Source organism: Dipodomys spectabilis, unplaced genomic scaffold (genome assembly GCF_019054845.1).
Source record: "Dipodomys spectabilis isolate Male_0828 unplaced genomic scaffold, ASM1905484v1 ptg000054l, whole genome shotgun sequence".
Taxonomy (NCBI): Eukaryota; Metazoa; Chordata; class Mammalia; order Rodentia; family Heteromyidae; genus Dipodomys; species Dipodomys spectabilis.
The window spans coordinates 11,150,722-11,170,428 of NW_024870731.1; the positions used below are offsets into that span (position 1 = coordinate 11,150,722).

At 41.2% G+C, this 19,707-nt stretch overlaps 1 protein-coding gene across 1 annotated transcript in view; it reads left to right on the plus strand.

The window, feature by feature from the left end:
* Positions 1-19,408, plus strand: part of Plcl2 (phospholipase C like 2) — a 171,146-nt gene extending 151,738 nt beyond the window's left edge. Inside the window, exons 5-6 of the mRNA XM_042679749.1 lie at positions 1,787-1,896; positions 18,597-19,408. Of these exons, the coding sequence (XP_042535683.1) occupies positions 1,787-1,896; positions 18,597-18,776 (290 nt within the window). The 3' untranslated portion in view covers positions 18,777-19,408. The remainder of the gene's footprint in view (positions 1-1,786; positions 1,897-18,596) is intronic.
* The last annotated feature ends 299 nt before the right edge of the window (positions 19,409-19,707 follow it).

A 19,707-nucleotide genomic window follows, 5' to 3' on the forward strand; every position in this document is an offset into this window, starting at 1 on the left:
ACAGAGAAAGCTGAGACTGTGAGAATTAAGATTCAGCACAGGCAACAAAAATGTCCACCAGACCCCACCTCAGCAGAAAAGGCTGGGCATAAGGACTCAAGCCTGCCATCCCAGAAATAGCAGGCAGCCTAAAAGGAGAGGATCACAGTTCAGGGAGGTGCAGGCCAAAAGCAAGGTCCTATCTTCACTAAGCAAATAGGGCTATAGGGTGTGGCTCAAGCGCTTACCTTCCTAGCAAGCATGAAACCCTGACACCAAAACCCTCAGTGTTTCCAAAAAAGAAAGAAATATCCCTGCTGACCTAGGACACATTTTTACAGCACATTCTAGATAAGATTCACTACTCTAAGGACCAAAAAAGCACACAGAGATTTTAAACTGGATCAGCAGTCTTGTATTGGTGGCCATACTAGGGGTCAAGAGTTTTCCATCTAAGAGAAAAAAATAAGCACAATGTTTAAGAATGTACAAAATCTCTGAATCAAACTTGAATTTGAAGTATTTGTAAGATCTTATCTTCTCTGAAAAAATAAAACCTGTGCTAGATCTGTCCATTGAAAAGGCCAAGCAAACAAGGAGAACTCAGTAGCAGAGTACCTGGGTGAGGATGCTGCTCCTCCTCCTCCCTCTTCCCTTCTCTTGTTTCTTTCCCCTCCTTTATCATCCCACCTTCTTCAGTCCTCCTTATCTTCTCCCCTTCCCTACCTCCTCTCCCCTCTCTCTCCTTTCTTCTCCCTTCTCTTATTCCTCTTCTCTCTCCTCTCTTCCCTTTCCTCTGTCCTCTTCCCTCTCTCCTCCCTCTTCTCCTTCCTCTCCTCTCTTTTCACATCTACAATGGTTGATGTATTTAGTGAGTCAAGAGTATCTCGTACCAAAAACAAGGAAGGTGTCCAAGGCTAGCTGATCATTTCAGAAGGGTGAGTTCCTATTGCCCAGATATGGAATGATTGGTTATGAGGGAATCTTTTTTAAAAAACCCGTAACTTTGAATGACTACGAATTAAAGGACCATTCTGCCCACTCTTGCATGGCTATGAGGATTATCTTAGACTATTGAAGAGTAGGAGGGAATAGTCAACTGATCAGGTAACTTCTAGTACAAACTCAAAATACAATTCTGTACTTATTGCTTCCCAACTCCCAAGGGTTGAAAAGTCCATTTGCTGATTTATCTCTCACTGCTTCTGTGCCTGCCGGCCTCCTTGCCTCCCTCCCTCCCTTCCTCCTTCCTTCTTGTCTTCCTTCCTTCTTTCCTTCCTGTCTTTCCCAGTCCTAGGGCTTGAACTCTGGGTCTGAGAGCTGTCCCTGGTCTCCTTTTGCTCAAGGCCAGTACTCTACCACTTGAGCCACAGCACCACTTCCAGCTTTCTCTGGAATTGGAGATGAGTCTCACAGGCTTTTCTGCCTGAGCTGGCTTTGAATCACAATCCTCAGATGTGGGCCTCCTGAGTAGCTAGGATTACAGGCATGAGCCACTGATGCCCAGCTGCTCCTATTCTTGATCAATAATAAACATCTTCCCTGCGCAAAAGTAATAATGTCACAACAATTGCACATATCCTGTCTGCCCCTCTAAACTGTGAGGAACAATTCCTGACTTTTGAGATTCCTTCTGCCTTTAATTTTCGCTGTTTCCTCCTATTGCTATTTCCTTTCACACAGGTGCACTTATGAAATTCCATCACAGATTGTAATCTTTTACGATACCTAGAAAAATAACTACAGCCTGTTCATTACCACCCGTAGACAGGGAAGTGACACACATGCATGTCTTTTTTTCTTTCAGCCATGGAGTTCCATGAACACTTGCACAGCATAGGCACCAAGGAGGGCCTGAAGGAGCGAAAACTACAGAAGGCCGTGGAGAGCTTTACCTGGAATATCACCATCCTCAAGGTACCTGCAGAGCTGTTTCTGAGTAGCTCTCCTGCCGTCACTTGTCCTTTGCTACGTCCTCTGTGAAGCTCATTTCCCACCTTGCTCCTTAGCAGCCAGGGAGGCTCAGGTGAAAGGCACAGCTTGGCTACTGCAGTCTGCGGGCACAGTCCCTGGACATGATGCATTCTCATTTGATACTGGAAACATTTTAAACTTTACAGATGCCACTTGGTATGTGTGAAATTGGAAATATTGATAGCAGCAGAATGATTGGAAATTTAGTCACATGTCATTGAACTGAAGTACAACCATAGTCTGCCAGCTAATAGGAAGGAAGGAATTATGTGTTGCAGAATCAAAGGAAATCTGTAAAGGGATTGCCCTTGGAAAGAGATTTTTCCTTCCAGGGAGATGCCACCTATATTTATGTCTATTTCAGCATGTGTGTTTCTAAAACATAACTTGTATTACTTTTATTATAAAATAGTTATTTTCATCATAGACAATGTCAAAGAGCACTAAGGAGAAGCATGCCATAGTCCACCATCCAGAGACAATTTGTGTTGTGGGCTTTTGCAGTGCATATTTTCTAGTCTTGTTTTTTCGTTTACACACACACACACACACACACACACACACACACACACACACACACACGTTTTAATTTTTAAAATAATGTTGCATAGGTAACTTGTGTTTCTTTGAGTTTTAACAACTTACTGTTCCTCTCAATGTTCTGGAATATCAAGAACAACAACAGAGCTTTCATCCTGGACTTAGACAACTAAATGTAAATTTGCTCTCTGGTATTTACCTTCCAGACTTTGTACTCAGTCATACTGAAGACAGTAAACACAGCTGCTCTTCTGGTTTTCTTGTTCCTTCTCACACTAAACAATCTACCCCTGAGGTGACAACAGTTTTCTGATTGCATTTAATAAAAGGTCCCCTTCCAATGCCAGGCAGCCTGCATTTAGCCATGTTAATCCCCTGTTCATTTTATAATTAAAGCCATTTCCTTAACTTCTTCGGGCACTTTTCCTTCCTACACATGCACTCTTGTAAATGTGTATATCTCTGGATCTCTTCTTTAGAATTTAACAAAGTGCTGTGCAGGTCAGTACACAGCAGGCTTTCTAGTGAGAGGGATTTGGCTTTACAGCTTGCTGACTCACTTATGTCAGGGGTGAGCACCCCCGTTTCCTGCCAACCTTGGGAGAAGTAGCAATGTCCTTCAGGCCCATGGCTGGGAAACAAAGCTCATTTTGCTTTTCTTTTATTATCTAATAGCAAGCAGGCATAGGGACTGGTAACCTTTCACCAGCCAATTCCCCTTGCTTCCTTGGTCTGAGACCCAGGATCCTGAGCCTTGACTGCAGCTTGTTTGTGTAGGGGCAGAGGAGCCACTGCCCTTTGCCAACAAGTGCTTCTGGGATGAGCAGACAATAAGAGGGGAAAGGTATGGAAAGTCACCTCATGCATGTGGGGACAATCACAGGAGTGTGATTCCCCAGTAAACCATTGAGGTGTACGTGCTGGCACAGCATACGCTTTTCCACAGGGTCAGGGAGACCTGGGAGGGTTGCAGCTATGAGAGGCAGTAGGTAATTTAGGTGAATGAATACTCAGACAACAGTATTAAAACATTCTCTTCTGGAATTGAAGGGTCCTCAGAAATGAGCAGGTGCTCTCGTCAATGTGTGTCTAGGGTGGTTCTATTCTCTCAGCTTCCTTACTGCAGATGTGAGGGTAGTTACTTCTTGAAAACTCAGAGAAGGAGCCAAATGTAACTATTTGAGTGTTTGTTAGAGCTGTTCTCAGACAGATGGGGAAACCCCAGGGGGTCTCTTCCAGCTTCTGCTGGAATATCAGCACACCAGGGTGCTTCATGTGGGGCTGAAGTTCTCTGGCCTCTACATTAGAAATGCAGAAAGTCAGGTCCCACCCAGCCCTGTGGAGCCAGTGGAGGTGGGTACGTGGCATACACACTGATGAAAGGTAAAGTACTGTGCCATACTTTAAAAGTAGGCGATTGACTCAAATAGTTGTAGCCATGTTTAGAAGACAGAATCAGTGTCCCAGGCTTGGTGATCATAGGGCACAAGATGGGCAGCAGGTCTTTGAATGTTTCTGAGAGGCTGCAGCTGGTGTTGGAGCTTGGCAGAGCCTATGTGAAGGTGATGTGTGGAGTGGAAAAATCCGTGTGTCCTTTGTCCCTGGCGGGAGGACTTTGTCCATCTCTGCTGTATTTCATAAGCTTAAGCTCTCAGTAGAATGAGTCTTTGTTGAGCCCTTGTTGAGCTCTTGAATTTTCCGCAGAGAGGAGTGGACAGTCTTCCCTCCTCATTTCTTTGCAGTGTGCCTGGGGCATCCTTGGGGACTTTGTGGTGTGCAGCAGGCAGGGGGTAACTGCTGGTGACACAGAAACTTGGGAGGGCACTGGTGACCGCAGATGTGGAACATGAGGCTAAAACCTGGGAATTACCTGGGCTGATTGCACCCATGGGAGCCCCACTACACACCTACTGGAGCACAGTCTCCAGGGCTGGGCCCCAAGAAGTCTGCTTATCCACAGGTTGAGACGTACGAAAACAAACACACTACCATTGCTCTTAAACCAAAAGAAACTTTTCTGATGCTTTCTCTGTTTATGTAAACCACAGAGGAACCAAGGTAACCAGCCACCCAGAAAGCCCAGTTCAGTCTTTGCTAAACAAGGACTTCAGTCTTCCTGAGAAAAACACCTCCTGCAGTAAGAGAGTTGCTTACTTCTAAGAACCATCCACCCAGTTTAAAGAAAAAATAATCTTAGCTGGGTACTGGTGGCCTGGGCCTGTAATCCTAGCTACTCAGGAGGCTGAGATCTGAGGGTTACAGTTCAAAACCAGCCTAGACAGGAAATTGAATACTCTTCTAGTTATCCACCAAAAAGCCAGAAATGTGCTGTGGTTCAAGTAGCTAGCCTTGAGCAAAAAAAAAAACTTCAGAGACAGTGCCCAGGCTCTGAGTTCAAGCCCAGGAGATGGACACACACACACACACACACACACACACACACACACACACACACGCGCACACACACACACACACACACACACACACACACACACACACACACACACACTGCCTTTGCTTGCTTTATTTTTTTTATTTGGAAAATAGTTTAAAAATACAGAACAAAAGAGAAAGACATCCATGATGATGGGCATGCTGTGAATCCGATTTGCACCTTGGCACATATACTTCCACTCATGTTTGTTTTTTTTTTGACTAGAGAGCTCTGATTTACCTTTATAAATGCATTACCATTATTAACACTACTTTAGAAAAGATAAAATAGATAAAATTTTTTCAAGGATCTCAGATCTTCCCTTTCCTCTTTGTGAGGGATGAGGGTTGTAAGAATTGAACACTCCTGCTTTGCTAAACAGATGCCCTGCCGACTGAGCTGCGCCCCCAGCCCTCTTTGCTTTAGTTAATTTAGGGTTTTGATTTGACATGTCCATTTTTGTGCACAGTGCATCTTACTTAATGTCACCCTTCCATCATGCTCCCCCTATCTTATCAAATTCCTACCTCAAGTTTCTGTTTCCATTTTCACACACGCACACGTACTCTGAGTGTTGGGACTGTCTTTACCAGCATTCCTTTCTTTGTCCATGGCCTTCCTTTTAGCCCCTCCCCAGTGAAAATGTTTCAGCTTCCTGGTATCCATATTAAATTGTTAAATTGTTCAAAGCAGTTACACCATGGAAACCCTCCCCTGTGTATACTACATTTTAGATGGTTTGATTGTATGGCCCTCTATGTGTTTTCATGTATGTTTATATTTTAGATCTAATATGGGATAGCGTCTTGTGCTAGTACCTGGTTTGAACTGAACCGCAATTCACTTATTTATGCTTTCTGAGTAGCTGGGATAACAAGTGCATGCCACCATGCTCATCTGCTTATTGAGATGGAGTCTCATTAATTTTTGTCCAGGCTGGCCTGAAATCATGATCTTCCTATGTATGCTTCCTCTGTAGCTGAGAATATAGGCATGCACTACTATCTCCTGCTCCTTTGGGATCTCAGTAACTTTTTGCTCAGTTTGGCTTCAAACTATGACTCTACTGATCTTCTCTTCCTAAGTAGCTGAAATTACAGGCATGAGCTGCTGCAATGGAAACATTTTATATGTATATGGATGGGTGGGTGGATGAGTGATAGATGGAGATACATTTTTACTGAGTCTGATTTATACCTTTTCATTTTCATGTATCTTGCTTGGTGGCACATCAAGTATTGTACAGCTCAGAGACACTTCCCAGAAGGCTCAGATATGATGAAATACATTGTTTCAATAGATAACTATAACTGCTCACTTTAATTTTTTAATGTACTAAATGTTATGCCACTTAACTTATTAGAAAAGTAAGAAAGTAAAACACACAAAAGCTAAAGGAATTAATGAGGAATTTTTTATTATAGAAGATACTTATTTTTTCAAAGATCCTGCTCAAGTTAAAAAGAGAAGATGGCTGAGTGCTGGTGGCTCATGCTTATAATCCTAGGTACTCAGGGGGTTGAGATCTGAGGATCATGTTTCAAAGCCAGTCCAGGCAGAAAAGTCCAGACTAAGTACCGGAGAGTGGAGATTTAATCTCCATTTAGCTACCAAAAAGCCAGAAGTGGAGCTGTGGCTTAAGTAGTAGAGAGCCAGCCTTGAGAAAAAGCTAAGGGACACAGTACTCAGGCCCTGAGTTCAAGACCCAGGTAACAGCTGGGAAAGAAAGAAAGGCAAGCAGGCAGACAGGAAGGGAGAGGGGAGAGAAGCAGAAGGGCAGGGAGGGTAGGGAAAGGAAAAGAAGAGATTATGGACAATGTTAATACAAGTCATTTGTCATTTTGTTGAGTTTTAAGCAATATGTTTTAGTTACATTCATTGTTGGTTTATTTTCTGTTATGAAAGATGAGAATATTATAAGCCAGGCGTGGAGGTATAGGCCTGTAAACCCCAGCATACAGCAAGCTACATAGCAATACTCTACCCACTTGAGAGAGAGAGAGAGAGAGAGAGAGAGAGAGAGAGAAACTTTTATCAGTGTCATATTTCTAGGTGGGGAATTAGGTGTGTTGTTATTTTTCCATTGTCTAGATTTAAAATATTTAGGTTAAGGGTGTAGCTGACGTTTAGAGCACTTGCCTAGCATGTATGAGGTTTGGTTTGGTCCCCAGCATCATAAAAATAAATAAAATATTCACATTGGGTTCCAAGACTGCAACCCCCATGCTTCTTGGTATAAGTCTGGTACTTACTTAAAATTTTTTTATCTGTGAATTGAATGGGTGGGTCATACGTCACTCATAAATACTAAACTAAATCTGTGTCACACCTAATAAGAAACTGCCCAACTGCTTTATAGCACATCACTCCATTTTTACATTTCTCTCAGCAGTGTTAGCAGAGTTTTGCCTGCTGGGAACATCCTTGCCAATACTTGGGATTGTTAGATTAGCCATTCTAGCAAGTGTATGGCGGTTGAGCTCTTTTAGTGTATGTGCATTGAAAAAACAAAATAAAACGTATGATAGAATTAGGTATGGTGTCACACATCTGCAATCCCAGGTATTCAGGAGGTATAGTTAGGAGGATCATGGGCCAAAACCAGCAGAGCAAACGAGCAAGTTCTTATCTGAAAATAAACTAAAAGCAAAAAGACTGGAACATAGCTCAAGTGTCAGAGCACTTACCTAAAAAACTTGAGGCCCTGAGTTTGATTCCCAGTCCCACATTGAAAAAATAATGAGGATGGGTCTTGATGTGGTTTTCTTTTTGTTTCTTTTCATTGGGGTTTGTTAAGGTTCTTAGGTATGTGGGTTTCTAAGTTTCAAAATCTTTGGGAATATTCCAGGTCTTTTTTTTCCCTCTGTAATTCCAGTTATATATATATACTGTGTGATATTGTCCTGCAAGATGCTGAAGCTTATTTTTCAATCTTTCATGATTTTTTAAAATTAAATTATGTTTGTATTATCCTTAAGTAGTTTCACAAAAGGCTTACCATTCAACATGTCAGTTTATAAGTATAATGCATCTTGATCAATATCACTGAATTCATTTCTCCTGACCTGTACCCCTCTGCCCTCAGCAACAAGACTGACCAGGAAAGCTGAGAGTAATTACGTGTCCTCTCTAGGAACGTAGTACTTCTTCCTAGAATAAATCAGTAAGACAGAGGACATTTGAACTGACACAAGTTTTGGTTTTCTTCATTTTACCTAGGGTATAGTTTTATTATGAAAACACTCACATTTATTCTTTTTCTGAAAATGACTGTGATGGCTTATGTATGACTTTTTCTCCAATGAATCAATGCTTTTGTTTTAGTTATTTATTTATTATAGGCGATGTAATATGTTGCCAGTTTTCCTGAAAAGCTGTACTTGACTAAAAGCCATTTCTCTATTTAATGTGTGAAAACTCAGAGCAACTCAAAAAAAAAAAAAAATCAAACCACAATAGTGTTCATTATCATCAGGTAGGCTACTGATCCATTTAAAACACCGTTCATCTTCCAAAACTTGAATCGCATGGATGTGGAATTTGCAGTTACTCAGCTACTGTTTGGTTTAGGAGGTGGGCTTGGAAGATGACAAGTGTAGAGGAAGTGCTTATATGTGTGCGCTGCTTCTCATGGTCACAGCTTTGGGCCTGAGCCTCCTTCATCACACCCCACACACTCCACTTCATCTCTGGCTCCAGCCCTTCTTACCTGCCTTCTGTGACTGACTACTCACAGAGATGCTCCTGAAGCCTCCACCCCACTCTGCCACCAGAGCCACCTGCTCTGTGCCAGCCAAAGCTAGGCTCCAAGGGGGCTCTTCTGGGGGTAAAGCATTCTCCTTCACAGCCTTTAGACCCAGCAGAAAACCTTCCTGCTCTACTGTCGAGGCTCTGCTCTCCTGTTGAGACCTAGCAGCCCCTCCACCATCTTAGCTGAAGGAAACATGAAATTGCTTCTTGGGAGAATTTCCTTCCCTCTGGATATAATTTACATTGAATCTCTTATTTGAGAATTAAAGTTATGTACTAGACTTTTTAGGGGAGGGTGGGTAGGAGGCACTATCCTCCAGAGTTTTCATGCTCCTCAGCAGCTTGTAGGGGAAGGCAGTGGAGGGGTGGCATGGACCCATCCTGCTATGATGACTGGGCTGCTGCACTTGCAGCCCAAATGATGCATTCTGAACACCTCTGTCATCCTGTAGACAGGAGTGCACCCTGTTGAGGTTATTTGGGAGATCCTTTCCAAGTAAACTTGGCACGTTAGGAAGACTCTTACTCTTGTGCTGCCACAGAAGACCTCTTAGAAGGCATCCATCACAGGATAATGACATGATTTACAGTCTATTGCCAAGTAGTGGTGTGGCTCAAGTGGTAGAGTGCCATTCTTGAGCAAAAAAAGTTAAGTGAGAGCATGAGGCTTTAAGTATAGACCCCAGTCCTGGCACAACAATCTGTCACAGCCAAGACTCTGTTCTTTGTTTTCTTTCCTCACTGTGCACTGTACAAAGCTGGAAATTTACATTATCACAGGAAGAGCAAACTGTCTACATAATTGTTGATATGCTGAATATATAAATTTTAGTTGGATGAGAACTAGAGGATAACTCAAATGGCGGAACTCCTGTCTAACAAGCACAAGGCCTGAGGACTTCAAACCCCAGTGCTACCCAAAACAAAACAAAACCACAAAAAGCAAAACCTTATTTGGTGGTTCTACTATGCTGCTTTAAAATGTTGCAAAGTGTGGCGTTTACCTCTCTCTAGGTGGAGACTTTGGTGGGGTCCCTGGTTTCCTTTATTTAAAATGTTGCAACTTGTGGGGTTCACTCTCCATAGGTGGGGCCCCTTCTTTAGATTATCTAAAAGAAACATACAGAGAGCTTGAATGGTTGTGTGACTTGCTATGTAGACTGTGCCTTGGGCAGAGTCCTTAATCAGTTTCCTCCTTACAAAACAAGAATGCTGAGGACATTTCCCTTGCAGAATTAAGAGACTGTCATTAGATAAACTTTGTAGATGGCTTAAGACAACACCTGGCACAAAGTGGTCCCTCAATTAATGCTAACTCGTGTTCCCAGGAGGCTTTGCTGCCATGTGTTACTTCCTACTTTGTTTTTGACATATCGTGGGCTCTGGGGTTTCAAATCTAGTACTGCAATTGCATTCATGGCCACTCTTGGCCAGTTTGAATTGTGGTTGTAAAAAATGCTTTAAATCAATTCCACAGTATTCTTCTTTATTTAAAGACCCGTATCTCTAGAGCAATTTTAGATTCATAGCAAATGGAGAGAACGGTTCAGAGGTGTCCCACACACACGTATCACCTCCCCCGTGTCAGCGTCTCCCGCAAGAGGGGTCCATTCGTTCTCACTGGCGCATCATTATTGTTCAGGAAATATTGGCTTGAGTTGTATGTATTCAGTTGTGTGAGTCTCCCGTCACCCCAAACAGTGAGTAACCACAAAGTATTTACTAAAGGTTTGATTGCATGCTGTTATGCCAGAAACAGAACTGGTGGAGAAATTAGTGACTTCCTGTTGAGCTGGCTTTTATTTCCTGTTGTGCGATTTGTGTTAGGGGTTTCCAGGTTCACCTCTCTGGTTCTGGTTGCATAAGACACTCAGATGAGAGTCAGAAGGGGGACCCTGGCCCTGTGTGACATCTTCTGAGAGTGACGCACAGGGTACCCAAGGCCTCTTGGGGACTTGCAGATAAAGCAGCGATTTAATTGGGGCAATTTGATGCATGCAAATCTAGTTATCAAACAGGTAGAGACATGGGCTGTAACTGGGCTCACTCAGCTCAGCAGTCTGCCTTTGTGATGGGCCTTGTGCTGTCTAGCCTCTGCTAGAGTCAGTGTCGTCTCTGGAGCACAGATGGTAACATGAGGGTACCTAAGATCTGCTCTCTTCCTCTCTCTGTTCCCAGTGAATGTGAAAACCAGGAAGGCAGCAGCCTAGTGCCTTCACATCTCATCTTGGAGTTGGAGCTTTGGGCCCCAAAACCACCCCCAAAAGTCAACATGAGGCTGACATGTGGAGGTCAAAGCAGTCTCTGACAACGTGCATTCCTGTTTGCATAAAAACAGAACTTTTGTGTTTCTGTTAGCCATCCCCCCCTAAGATGGTAGGAGTACCCATTTTTTCCCTCTTCCTTTCTATTTTCTAGACCTAGGCTCTCTTCCAGCTCCCAGCCCTGAGGCCATAGCACAGGCAGGCGGCCGAGGCCAGGGAAAGGCTTTCTACATGTACTGGATTCTCACTGCCAGAGTAAAGCAGCTGTGCTGTCCACTAATTTCCCTCATGAACTCTTGACAAAAGGGCTTTGAAAATCCAGCTGGAGTTTGGCATTCCTGTTATTTTACCTGCAGATCTGAATAAAAGCAGTGAATCATGATCATTAATTTTGGTTTAAAACTCTGGAGCACTAGCAGATGTGCTTTGAAATATTTTTAATATTTTAAAAATGGGTTCATCTTTTGTGGTCAACAAGCGTTTTGATGGGTTGAGTACAGCTGTGCCCTGATTCAGGGTTTGGCCTCCACCATTTTTCCTTTCCTGGCTTCTCCTAGCTTTTATTCAGTCCCTGGCAAGCCACAGGCACAGCTGCTGGGCCCAGCCACTGCCCTCAGTGATTCTGGACTAAAGTAAGAACTTAAGGTTGTTACAACATTTAGAGATGAAAACCAAATAGATTAAGTTATGAAATTCACAGCAGAATGTACAGTAAGGTTTATGTTTTTCATGTGAAAATTCTGCTTAGCCGGCTAATAGACATCTACCAAACTCCATATGCTGTGTCTGTGGGCAGCAGAGTTATAAATAGCCTGTGTTCTTCAGAAGTCTTGTAAAGCAATGACTTGTGATCACTGCTACAGCAAACCACCACCTCCCCCAGAGTTGTTCTTTACTCAGCAACAAGTCAGGCAGGTGATTTCAACACAGAACAGAACAAAAGTGGTAGGACCACGTGAAGCAGCCCCTCAAGTCCAGGTGGTCACCTACCTGCTTGTGGAGAAGCCATATGACTGGTATAAGCTTGAGAATCAGAAGATTGGAAGACCATTCTTCATTATCCTGTACCATCTGTGGGGGTTTGTTCTTAAATGCTGTCGTCATGTGGTAGATCGCTGTGTGCTGATAAAGAAAAATCACCAAGACCTGACTTCTGCTGAGGAACAGGAAACCCAAACAACAATACAATTTCATGATCCCATTTACATAAGATTAAATGCCTGTTTATTATATACCTAGCAAGAGACAAACATAGGGAAAATAGCAAAGCCCATGGTTGGAAGGCAGTAATACAGATGTAAGAAGAAATTTCCCCATTGTAGTATACATTCATTAACCCAGGGCATATCTCATGGTAAGAAGTATTGCAAGAAACAAGACAGTAAAAGATAAGGAGAGTTGTGGGATGGAGCAGAGAGTTACTGTGTTAGATAGAGCTGTCAAAATGGGTTCCAGTATAAGGAAAATTTCAGTATTGACACCTGACTAGGGTAGGGATGTGAGTCATGTGTATTTCTGGGTCAGGAGCCTTCTTGGCAAAGGAAATAGTTAGTGTGTAGACCTTGAGGCCTGCTTGGAGAGGACCGGCTGGATTTGAGGAACATTCTGGAGCAGAGTATAATGAGGCTGAGTGACTAGGCAAGGAGATACAAGAGATGAGGACAGCCGTAATAGCAAGGACTTTCATGTTCCCGCTTGAGTTGTTTAGAGAAAATCACTGGAGGGTTTTAAGCAGAAGGAAGGTATGTTTTTATTAGTGCTCTCTGGCTGCCATGTTGAAAAGGTAGAAAGACCAGTGAAAAGAGTGATGTCATAAACCGAGAGAAAGATGATTGTAGCTTAGACTGCTGTAGTGGCAATGAAGATGTTAAAAAGTAATGAGAACTTATGTGTGTGCATGAGTGTGTGCACGCGCACGCGCGCACACACATGTGCAATTTAATAGAAGCTGCTGACAGGTGGGATAGGGATAGAAGAGAAAAACTGCCCTCAATGATAGATGACTCTTTGATCCATGTGACTGCACAAATACATCTGCTTTGAGGAGGAGAGGATTGTAGGGGAAGTAACATGATAGGGATTCAGTCCTAGATATGTCATGTCTCAAAGATGCCAGGTAGACATTTCCAACAAAGATCCACTAATTTCCATTAATAAAAGTAATTTTGTATTATTAATCAGTGAAATTTGAAACTGAAAATGACAGAGAAAATCAACAAAACCAAAACTACAAAATAAAAAAGGGTGAAACACCAGTGGTTCACATCTGTAATCCTAGCTACTCAGGAGACTGAAATCTGAGGATTGTGGTTCAAAAACCTAACCCAGCCAGGAAAGTCCATGAGACTCTTACCTCTAGTTAAATACCAAGAAAAGCTGGAAGAAGCATTATGGCTCAAGTAGTAGAGTCACAACTCTCAGGGAGAGCATTCAGACCCTGAGTTCAAGTCCCAGGACCAGCACAAAAAAAACAATACAACTCAACAGGCACCAGTGGTTCATGCCTGTAATTCTAACTACCCAGGATGCTGAAGTCTGAGGGTTGCAGTTTAGAGCCAACCCAGACAGGAAAGTCTGTGAGATGCTTATCTCAACAATTAATGAGCAAAAAGCCAAAAGTGTAACTGTGGTTTAAATGGTAGAGTGCCAGCCTTGACAATGCCTAGGCCGTGGGTTCAAGCCCTAGTACTGACACAAAACAAAACAAAAACTCAATAAAATCAGTAAACTTCTACCCAGGCTAAGGGGAGAAAAAGAGAGAGGAAATTTATCAATATAACATAAATAATCAATGTTTGAGGTGAAAGAGAAGACTATGATTCTTGTAAGCACTATAAGGATTGATAACTTTGCATGGAATGGCCCAATTTTTTGAAAAACAGAACTTGCCAAGATTCATATTAAAAAGAGGTAGGCTATTTGAGTAAGCTTATATCTATAGATAAATTGAATCAATAATTAATATTTTCAAACAGAAAGCACCAATCCAGGTAGGTTCACTTATGTATTCTATTAAACATTTAAGAAGGAAATGATACTAATTCTGTACAGTCTCTCCCAGAAGATAAAAGTGGAGGAAAAATTTCCTAACTCATTGTATAGGGCCAGCGTTACCAAATCCAGACAAAGGCATTACAGGAAAGGAAAGTTGCAAACCAGCGTTCCCTATGAACATAGATGAAAAAATTCTCCAAAGTGGCGCTGTGGCTCAAGTGGTAGAGAACTTGCCTTGAGTTGAAGAACTTAGGGACAGTGCCCAGGCCCAGAGTCCAAGCCACACGACCAACCCCCCTCCCCAAAAAAATTTAAAAATTATGAAAAATATTAGCAATTAGAGTTCACCATGGTATAAAAAATTACAACCAAGTAGAATTTATACCAGGAATTTAAGACTGGTTCAGCTTTTAAAATTCAATTAGTAAAATACAGCACATCAATAGGCTAAAGAAGAAAACTCTCATGCTCATAATAATAGAAGCAGAAAAGACATTTGATAAGATTGAACTCTCAGTAAACCAGGAATAGATGGAAACTTCCTTAATTAGATAAAATATAATCTACAAAAACCTGCATCTAACTTGATATTTAATGGTAAGAAACCCAAAGCTATTCTATAATATCAGCAACAAAGCAAATATGTCCCTTTTTAAAACTAAGTCCTAACACAATAAGACAAGAAAAGAAAATAACAAGTATGCAGATTGAGGAGGAAAAAAAGAAAATTTGTTCATAGATATAATGTTCTATGTAGAAAATTTGAATCAACAAATCAAACTTCCTCCAATGATAAACAAGCAATTATAGAAAAAATATAGACTTCAACATTGATATACAAAAATTAATTGATTTATTATATGCTAACAAAGAACAGATGGAATTTGAAACAAAAAGCACATTGCTATTTACATTAGCATCCTCCAAAGTGAAATCCTTAGGTATAAATCTAGCAAAATATATGCAAGACTCATGTGAGGAAATCTGCAAAACTCTTACGACAGATTCAAAAGATCAAAGCAAACAGAGAAGTAGTCTATATTACTGGATATAAAGAGTAAGTATTGTCAAGATGTGAGTTCTTCCTAACTTGACTTGCAGATTCACTGCAAGCCTAATCAAAACTTTGTAAGTTATTTTATAGATCTGGAAAGAGTGGTCCTCAGTTGTGTATCTGACCCAGAGTAGCCAACACAGTATGGAAGGAGAAAATCTGACTCTAGTGAGGTCACAGGACTGACACTGCCCACATTTAAGATTTACTACAAAGTTACAGTAATAATCCTGAGCATGGTACTGGAAAAGGACAAATAGACTTCTGGAAAGAATAGAAAATATAGAAATTGATTTACAATACAGTCAACTGCTTTTTTTTTTATAAAGAAGCGAAGGCAATACAAAGAGCAAATATGTCAACAAATGTTGCTAGAGCAAGTGGACTTCATATACAAAAACAGAAAAACAATAACTGAATATAGAAATAGACCTTACAATCTTTCTCAAGAATTAACTCAAAATGAATCAAAGCACAGAATTAGAGGATGGTAAAAAAAAAAAATCTAAAAGTATTCATATGCAATAATTCAATATAGCAAAGTATTATGGCAATAAATTAGATATAACACTAAAAATACAGTTCATAAAAATAACTGATAGGTTTGATTTCATTAAAACTAAGACATTTAACTTCATTAAAACTAAAAACTTCTGGTCTGTGAAAGACAATGTCAGTAGAGCAAGACAAGAAGTCACAGATTAGGAGACAATATTTGAAAAAAATATATTTGATTAAGGATGGTTTCCAAAATATACAAAGAATTCTCAAAGCATGCCAAATGGGCAGAGAATGAGCAGACATGTCATCAGAGAAGATACACAAGAGATACGTAAACACATGAAAAGATGTTCATTGCTATATGCCATTGGGAATTGTAAATAGGAACACGTTACTACTGCATTGCTATTAGAATGGCCAAAATTGGAACTGACAGCACCAAATGCAGATAAGCACAGAGGAACTTTTCTTGCTGGAAAGAATGTAAAATGGTATGGCCACTGTGGAAGAAAGTTTGGCAACTTTTTACAAAACTAAACATTTTAATATAATCTTTAATGCAACATTCACATCCCTTCATATTTATCCAAATGACTTAAGCATGTCCACACAAAGACTTTTATAGTAGATTTCTTTATAATTGTCATGGTTGGAAATAATCAAAGTGTCTTTGGGTAGGTGAAGGGATACATGAATGGTAGAAAGTTTAGACAAAAGCATGATAATCAATGCCTTAAGTCCACAGGACTCAGTGAAAGAACTCAGGCATAAAAGGCTACTTACTCTATGATTCCCATTCTGTCATATCATGGAGAAGGCAAAGCTATGGTGACTGTACAAAGTTGAGCGGTTGCCAAGGTTGGGTTGGAGACGTGTGGGGAAAATCATTGACTTGGCAGTGTGTAGAGGATGTTCAGGGCATTAAACCACTACACATTTGTACAACATATGCAAGACCAAGAGCATATATTGATGCACCACCAGTGTAGGTTCACTGGTGATGAACATGTCATCACAGTGTGGGTGAGATGTTGGAAGAAGTTGGGTATTAGTGGGAGGGGTTGGGATGTGGAGACTGTACTCTCTTTTTTTTTTTTTTTGGTTAGTTGTGGGGCCTGAACTCTGGACCTGGGTGCTGTCCTGAGCTCTTCAGCTCAAGGCTAATGCTCTACCACTTGAGCCACAGTGCCACTTCCGGTTTTCTGGTGGTTAATTGGAGATAGAAATCTCACGGACTTTCCTGCCTGAGCTGGCTTTGAACCACAATCCTCAGATGTCAGCCTCCTGAGTACTAGGACTACAGGAGTGAGCCACTGGTGCCTGGCAAAACTATTCTTTTAATAAAGGAAAGTTTATTAATTTTAAAAAGCATTTGGAATTTTAAAACCTAATAATAATCTACTAAAATTGTGCATGCATATAGAATTCTGGTTGTGAAGGCAAATCAACTTCTAAATAAGAAATTATGTTGCTGATACAATCTGCCATATTTATATCTGATGTCTTTTTAAACTAATAGATTTTCAATATAGAGGGTTAGTGACAAAGAGGCATGAATAAAAATGAAGCTCCTTCAGGTTAACAAAGCATTGGAACATCTATTTATAGTCACTAATTAAAAGTCTCTGAGGAGCAGGAAAGTCATAAATGGTAAGTGGTGAGCAACAGCCATTCTGTGGATTTGGACCTCGTGGTGGTTCAGTCACATAGCAATTTGCTCTCACCACTGGCTGCAATTTAATTCTAGTCCAGTTGCCTGCAAGATAAGTCCCTCACCCATTACCTTGGCTGTGCAGGAGTATTTTCAAGGGGATACCTGGAGAGTTTTGAAATAGAAGTATTTTAAAAGAAAACTTCAAATTATATAGAAGAATCATAAAGGAAACAATAAATTCAGAGCCTGAGAGGAAGATAAAGCATAGTTTTCAAGGAGAGTAAGAAAAGGCAATAAATAGTATGCTCCATAGGAGTATAGGGATCTACAACAGAGTGACCCATCTTCTCCTGACTTCAGTGACCTTGAAGTCCTGCTGATTCATTAGTCCAGTGGTTCCCGACCAGGACCACATCCACCCTGCCCCCCAAGACATACTTAGAATGTCTGCAGACATTTTTTGACTGTCACAGTTGAGAGATGCTGTTGGTATTTAGTGAGTCAAGGCAGGATGCGGATAAATTCCCTAAGATGTGCAAGACAGCTTCAGGCCCCACCAAACACTATTCTGGCCCCCAAAGCTAATCTATGCAAGGCAGACAAACTACACTGACCCACATCAGCTCAAATGCCAGACTCCCAGTGTCTGAGATTCAGTCCATCCACCCTTCTTCTGACCTGTGTATTTATTAGGCTGTGTTTGCGCCAGGCAGGTGGCCAGACCTCATAAGTTAAAATTGGGCTAGGAACATCTATCTAGAGTAGAAGACTCTTATTCTTCCTTCTTATTCTTCCTTCAGCATGAAGGTCTGCCTGTGGTCAGGACTCCAGCACTGTCTGGAGTCTTCCTTGTAATGTCATGTGGTGAATGTGAGGAGCCAGAGGGATGGAGGAGGGATAGAAAGAGGGACATGCATAATTCTCTTTGTGTGGCAGGGCTAGGCCTGTGTCTTGACTTTAGTACTGGTTACATTTGGTATCATAGCAGAACTAGAGGCAAAGTACCAATGACAGTGTCCTGCTTCTGATATTTATTGTACTATCGTAGGTGAGATGTAGCCATCAGAGAAATTCTGGAAAGGTAGACTGTCTATATATCCTTCTGTGATTGGACACATTTTATTTTTTAAAAAACTTTTTTTAAACCTTAGAAAAAAATGAAACTGGCCAAACAAGTAAAGATGTTATTTTATCCAGAATAGTCAGGAACCGTCCATACATGAGGAATTTTCAGATTTAAGGTGGAAAGGGCTGGAAGGGCAGCATGCTGGGGAGTAGTGTGACAGTGAAACTGGGAAAACAAACTCATTGCTTACTAAAATTGACCTATTCAGATGTAGCGCCAATAGGAAACAAACATACCCTGGGCAGAATCAACACACTTCTATTTCAGCAGAAGATCTGTATTGTAAAGTCGTATCTAATCCTGTTGAATTGCTTGTTTTGTTACAGGGACAAGCAGATCTTTTGAAATATGCTAAAAATGAGACTTTGGAGAACCTGAAGCAAATCCATTATGCTGCTGTTTCATGTGGGCTGAATAAACCAGGCACTGAAAATGCTGAAGTCCAGAAGCCACGCCGGAGCCTGGAAGTCATACCTGAAAAAGTAAATGACGGCCAGGAAGAATAAGGGGACTTGTACATCATGTCAGAGTTTGTAACTCTAGGACCAACTGTAATCAAACGAAACATTTGCTTTGCACTCACTATGAAAATAATATTTGGGATCTTCAAGCACAACTGGAATAGCTAATTACAGTCTATTAAAACTGTGAATGTGTGTAGCAGTTCTACGTGTGAAGGCAAATAAACTCGGGAACAAGAAATTACTATATCCCTGGCCAAAATATGCTATATTTGTATACAACAACCATCCTGAGTTTCAGTATGAAGAACAGGTTATTTTTCACTCTAGTTCCCTTGAGAAACAGACATTTCCTAAGTGAAAACACTTGTAAGACAGGAAGGGATTGAATTGTCAAATGAGTATTTATTGACACATTTTATTAGGTGGGTTGCCAGAGTCTCTGGGTTGTAGATTATTTTGGTGGCATGCTTGCTGAGCCATAATTACTAAGGAGAATGTAAGTGGACAGAGCCATCAAGGATGAGGAGAATGTGCAATTGGACTGAACTACCGGCTGAAGACTTGCTGTCAGCACAGTGGACAACAATGCAAAAGCAGCCGATCTAGAAGAACACCTTGTAAATAGTTCTTCATTGTATGAAGTAGTGTTCACATTAAAAAGATGTTTTATGATATTTCTCCAAGAGCACTATGTACTTTTAATGGAACTTTAACTTTTACATTTTCTAGCTCAAAATAGTCCACTTGGAAGAAGAGCCAGTTACTTGCTTGAATGACTGTTCAACGTAAATTGCTATCTGGCTTGACTGTACTTTTAGTAGGGTTTCGACAGCTGACTGATTGTAGTGAACACAGATTACCGCCACCCTCCCCCCCCCCCCCCACACACACACTCTCACACAGCTGCCCTCCTAGGCTTGGGGATAAGTCCTAGTGAATGGTACCTGGAAATCAAGCAGCCAGTGGGAGGCAG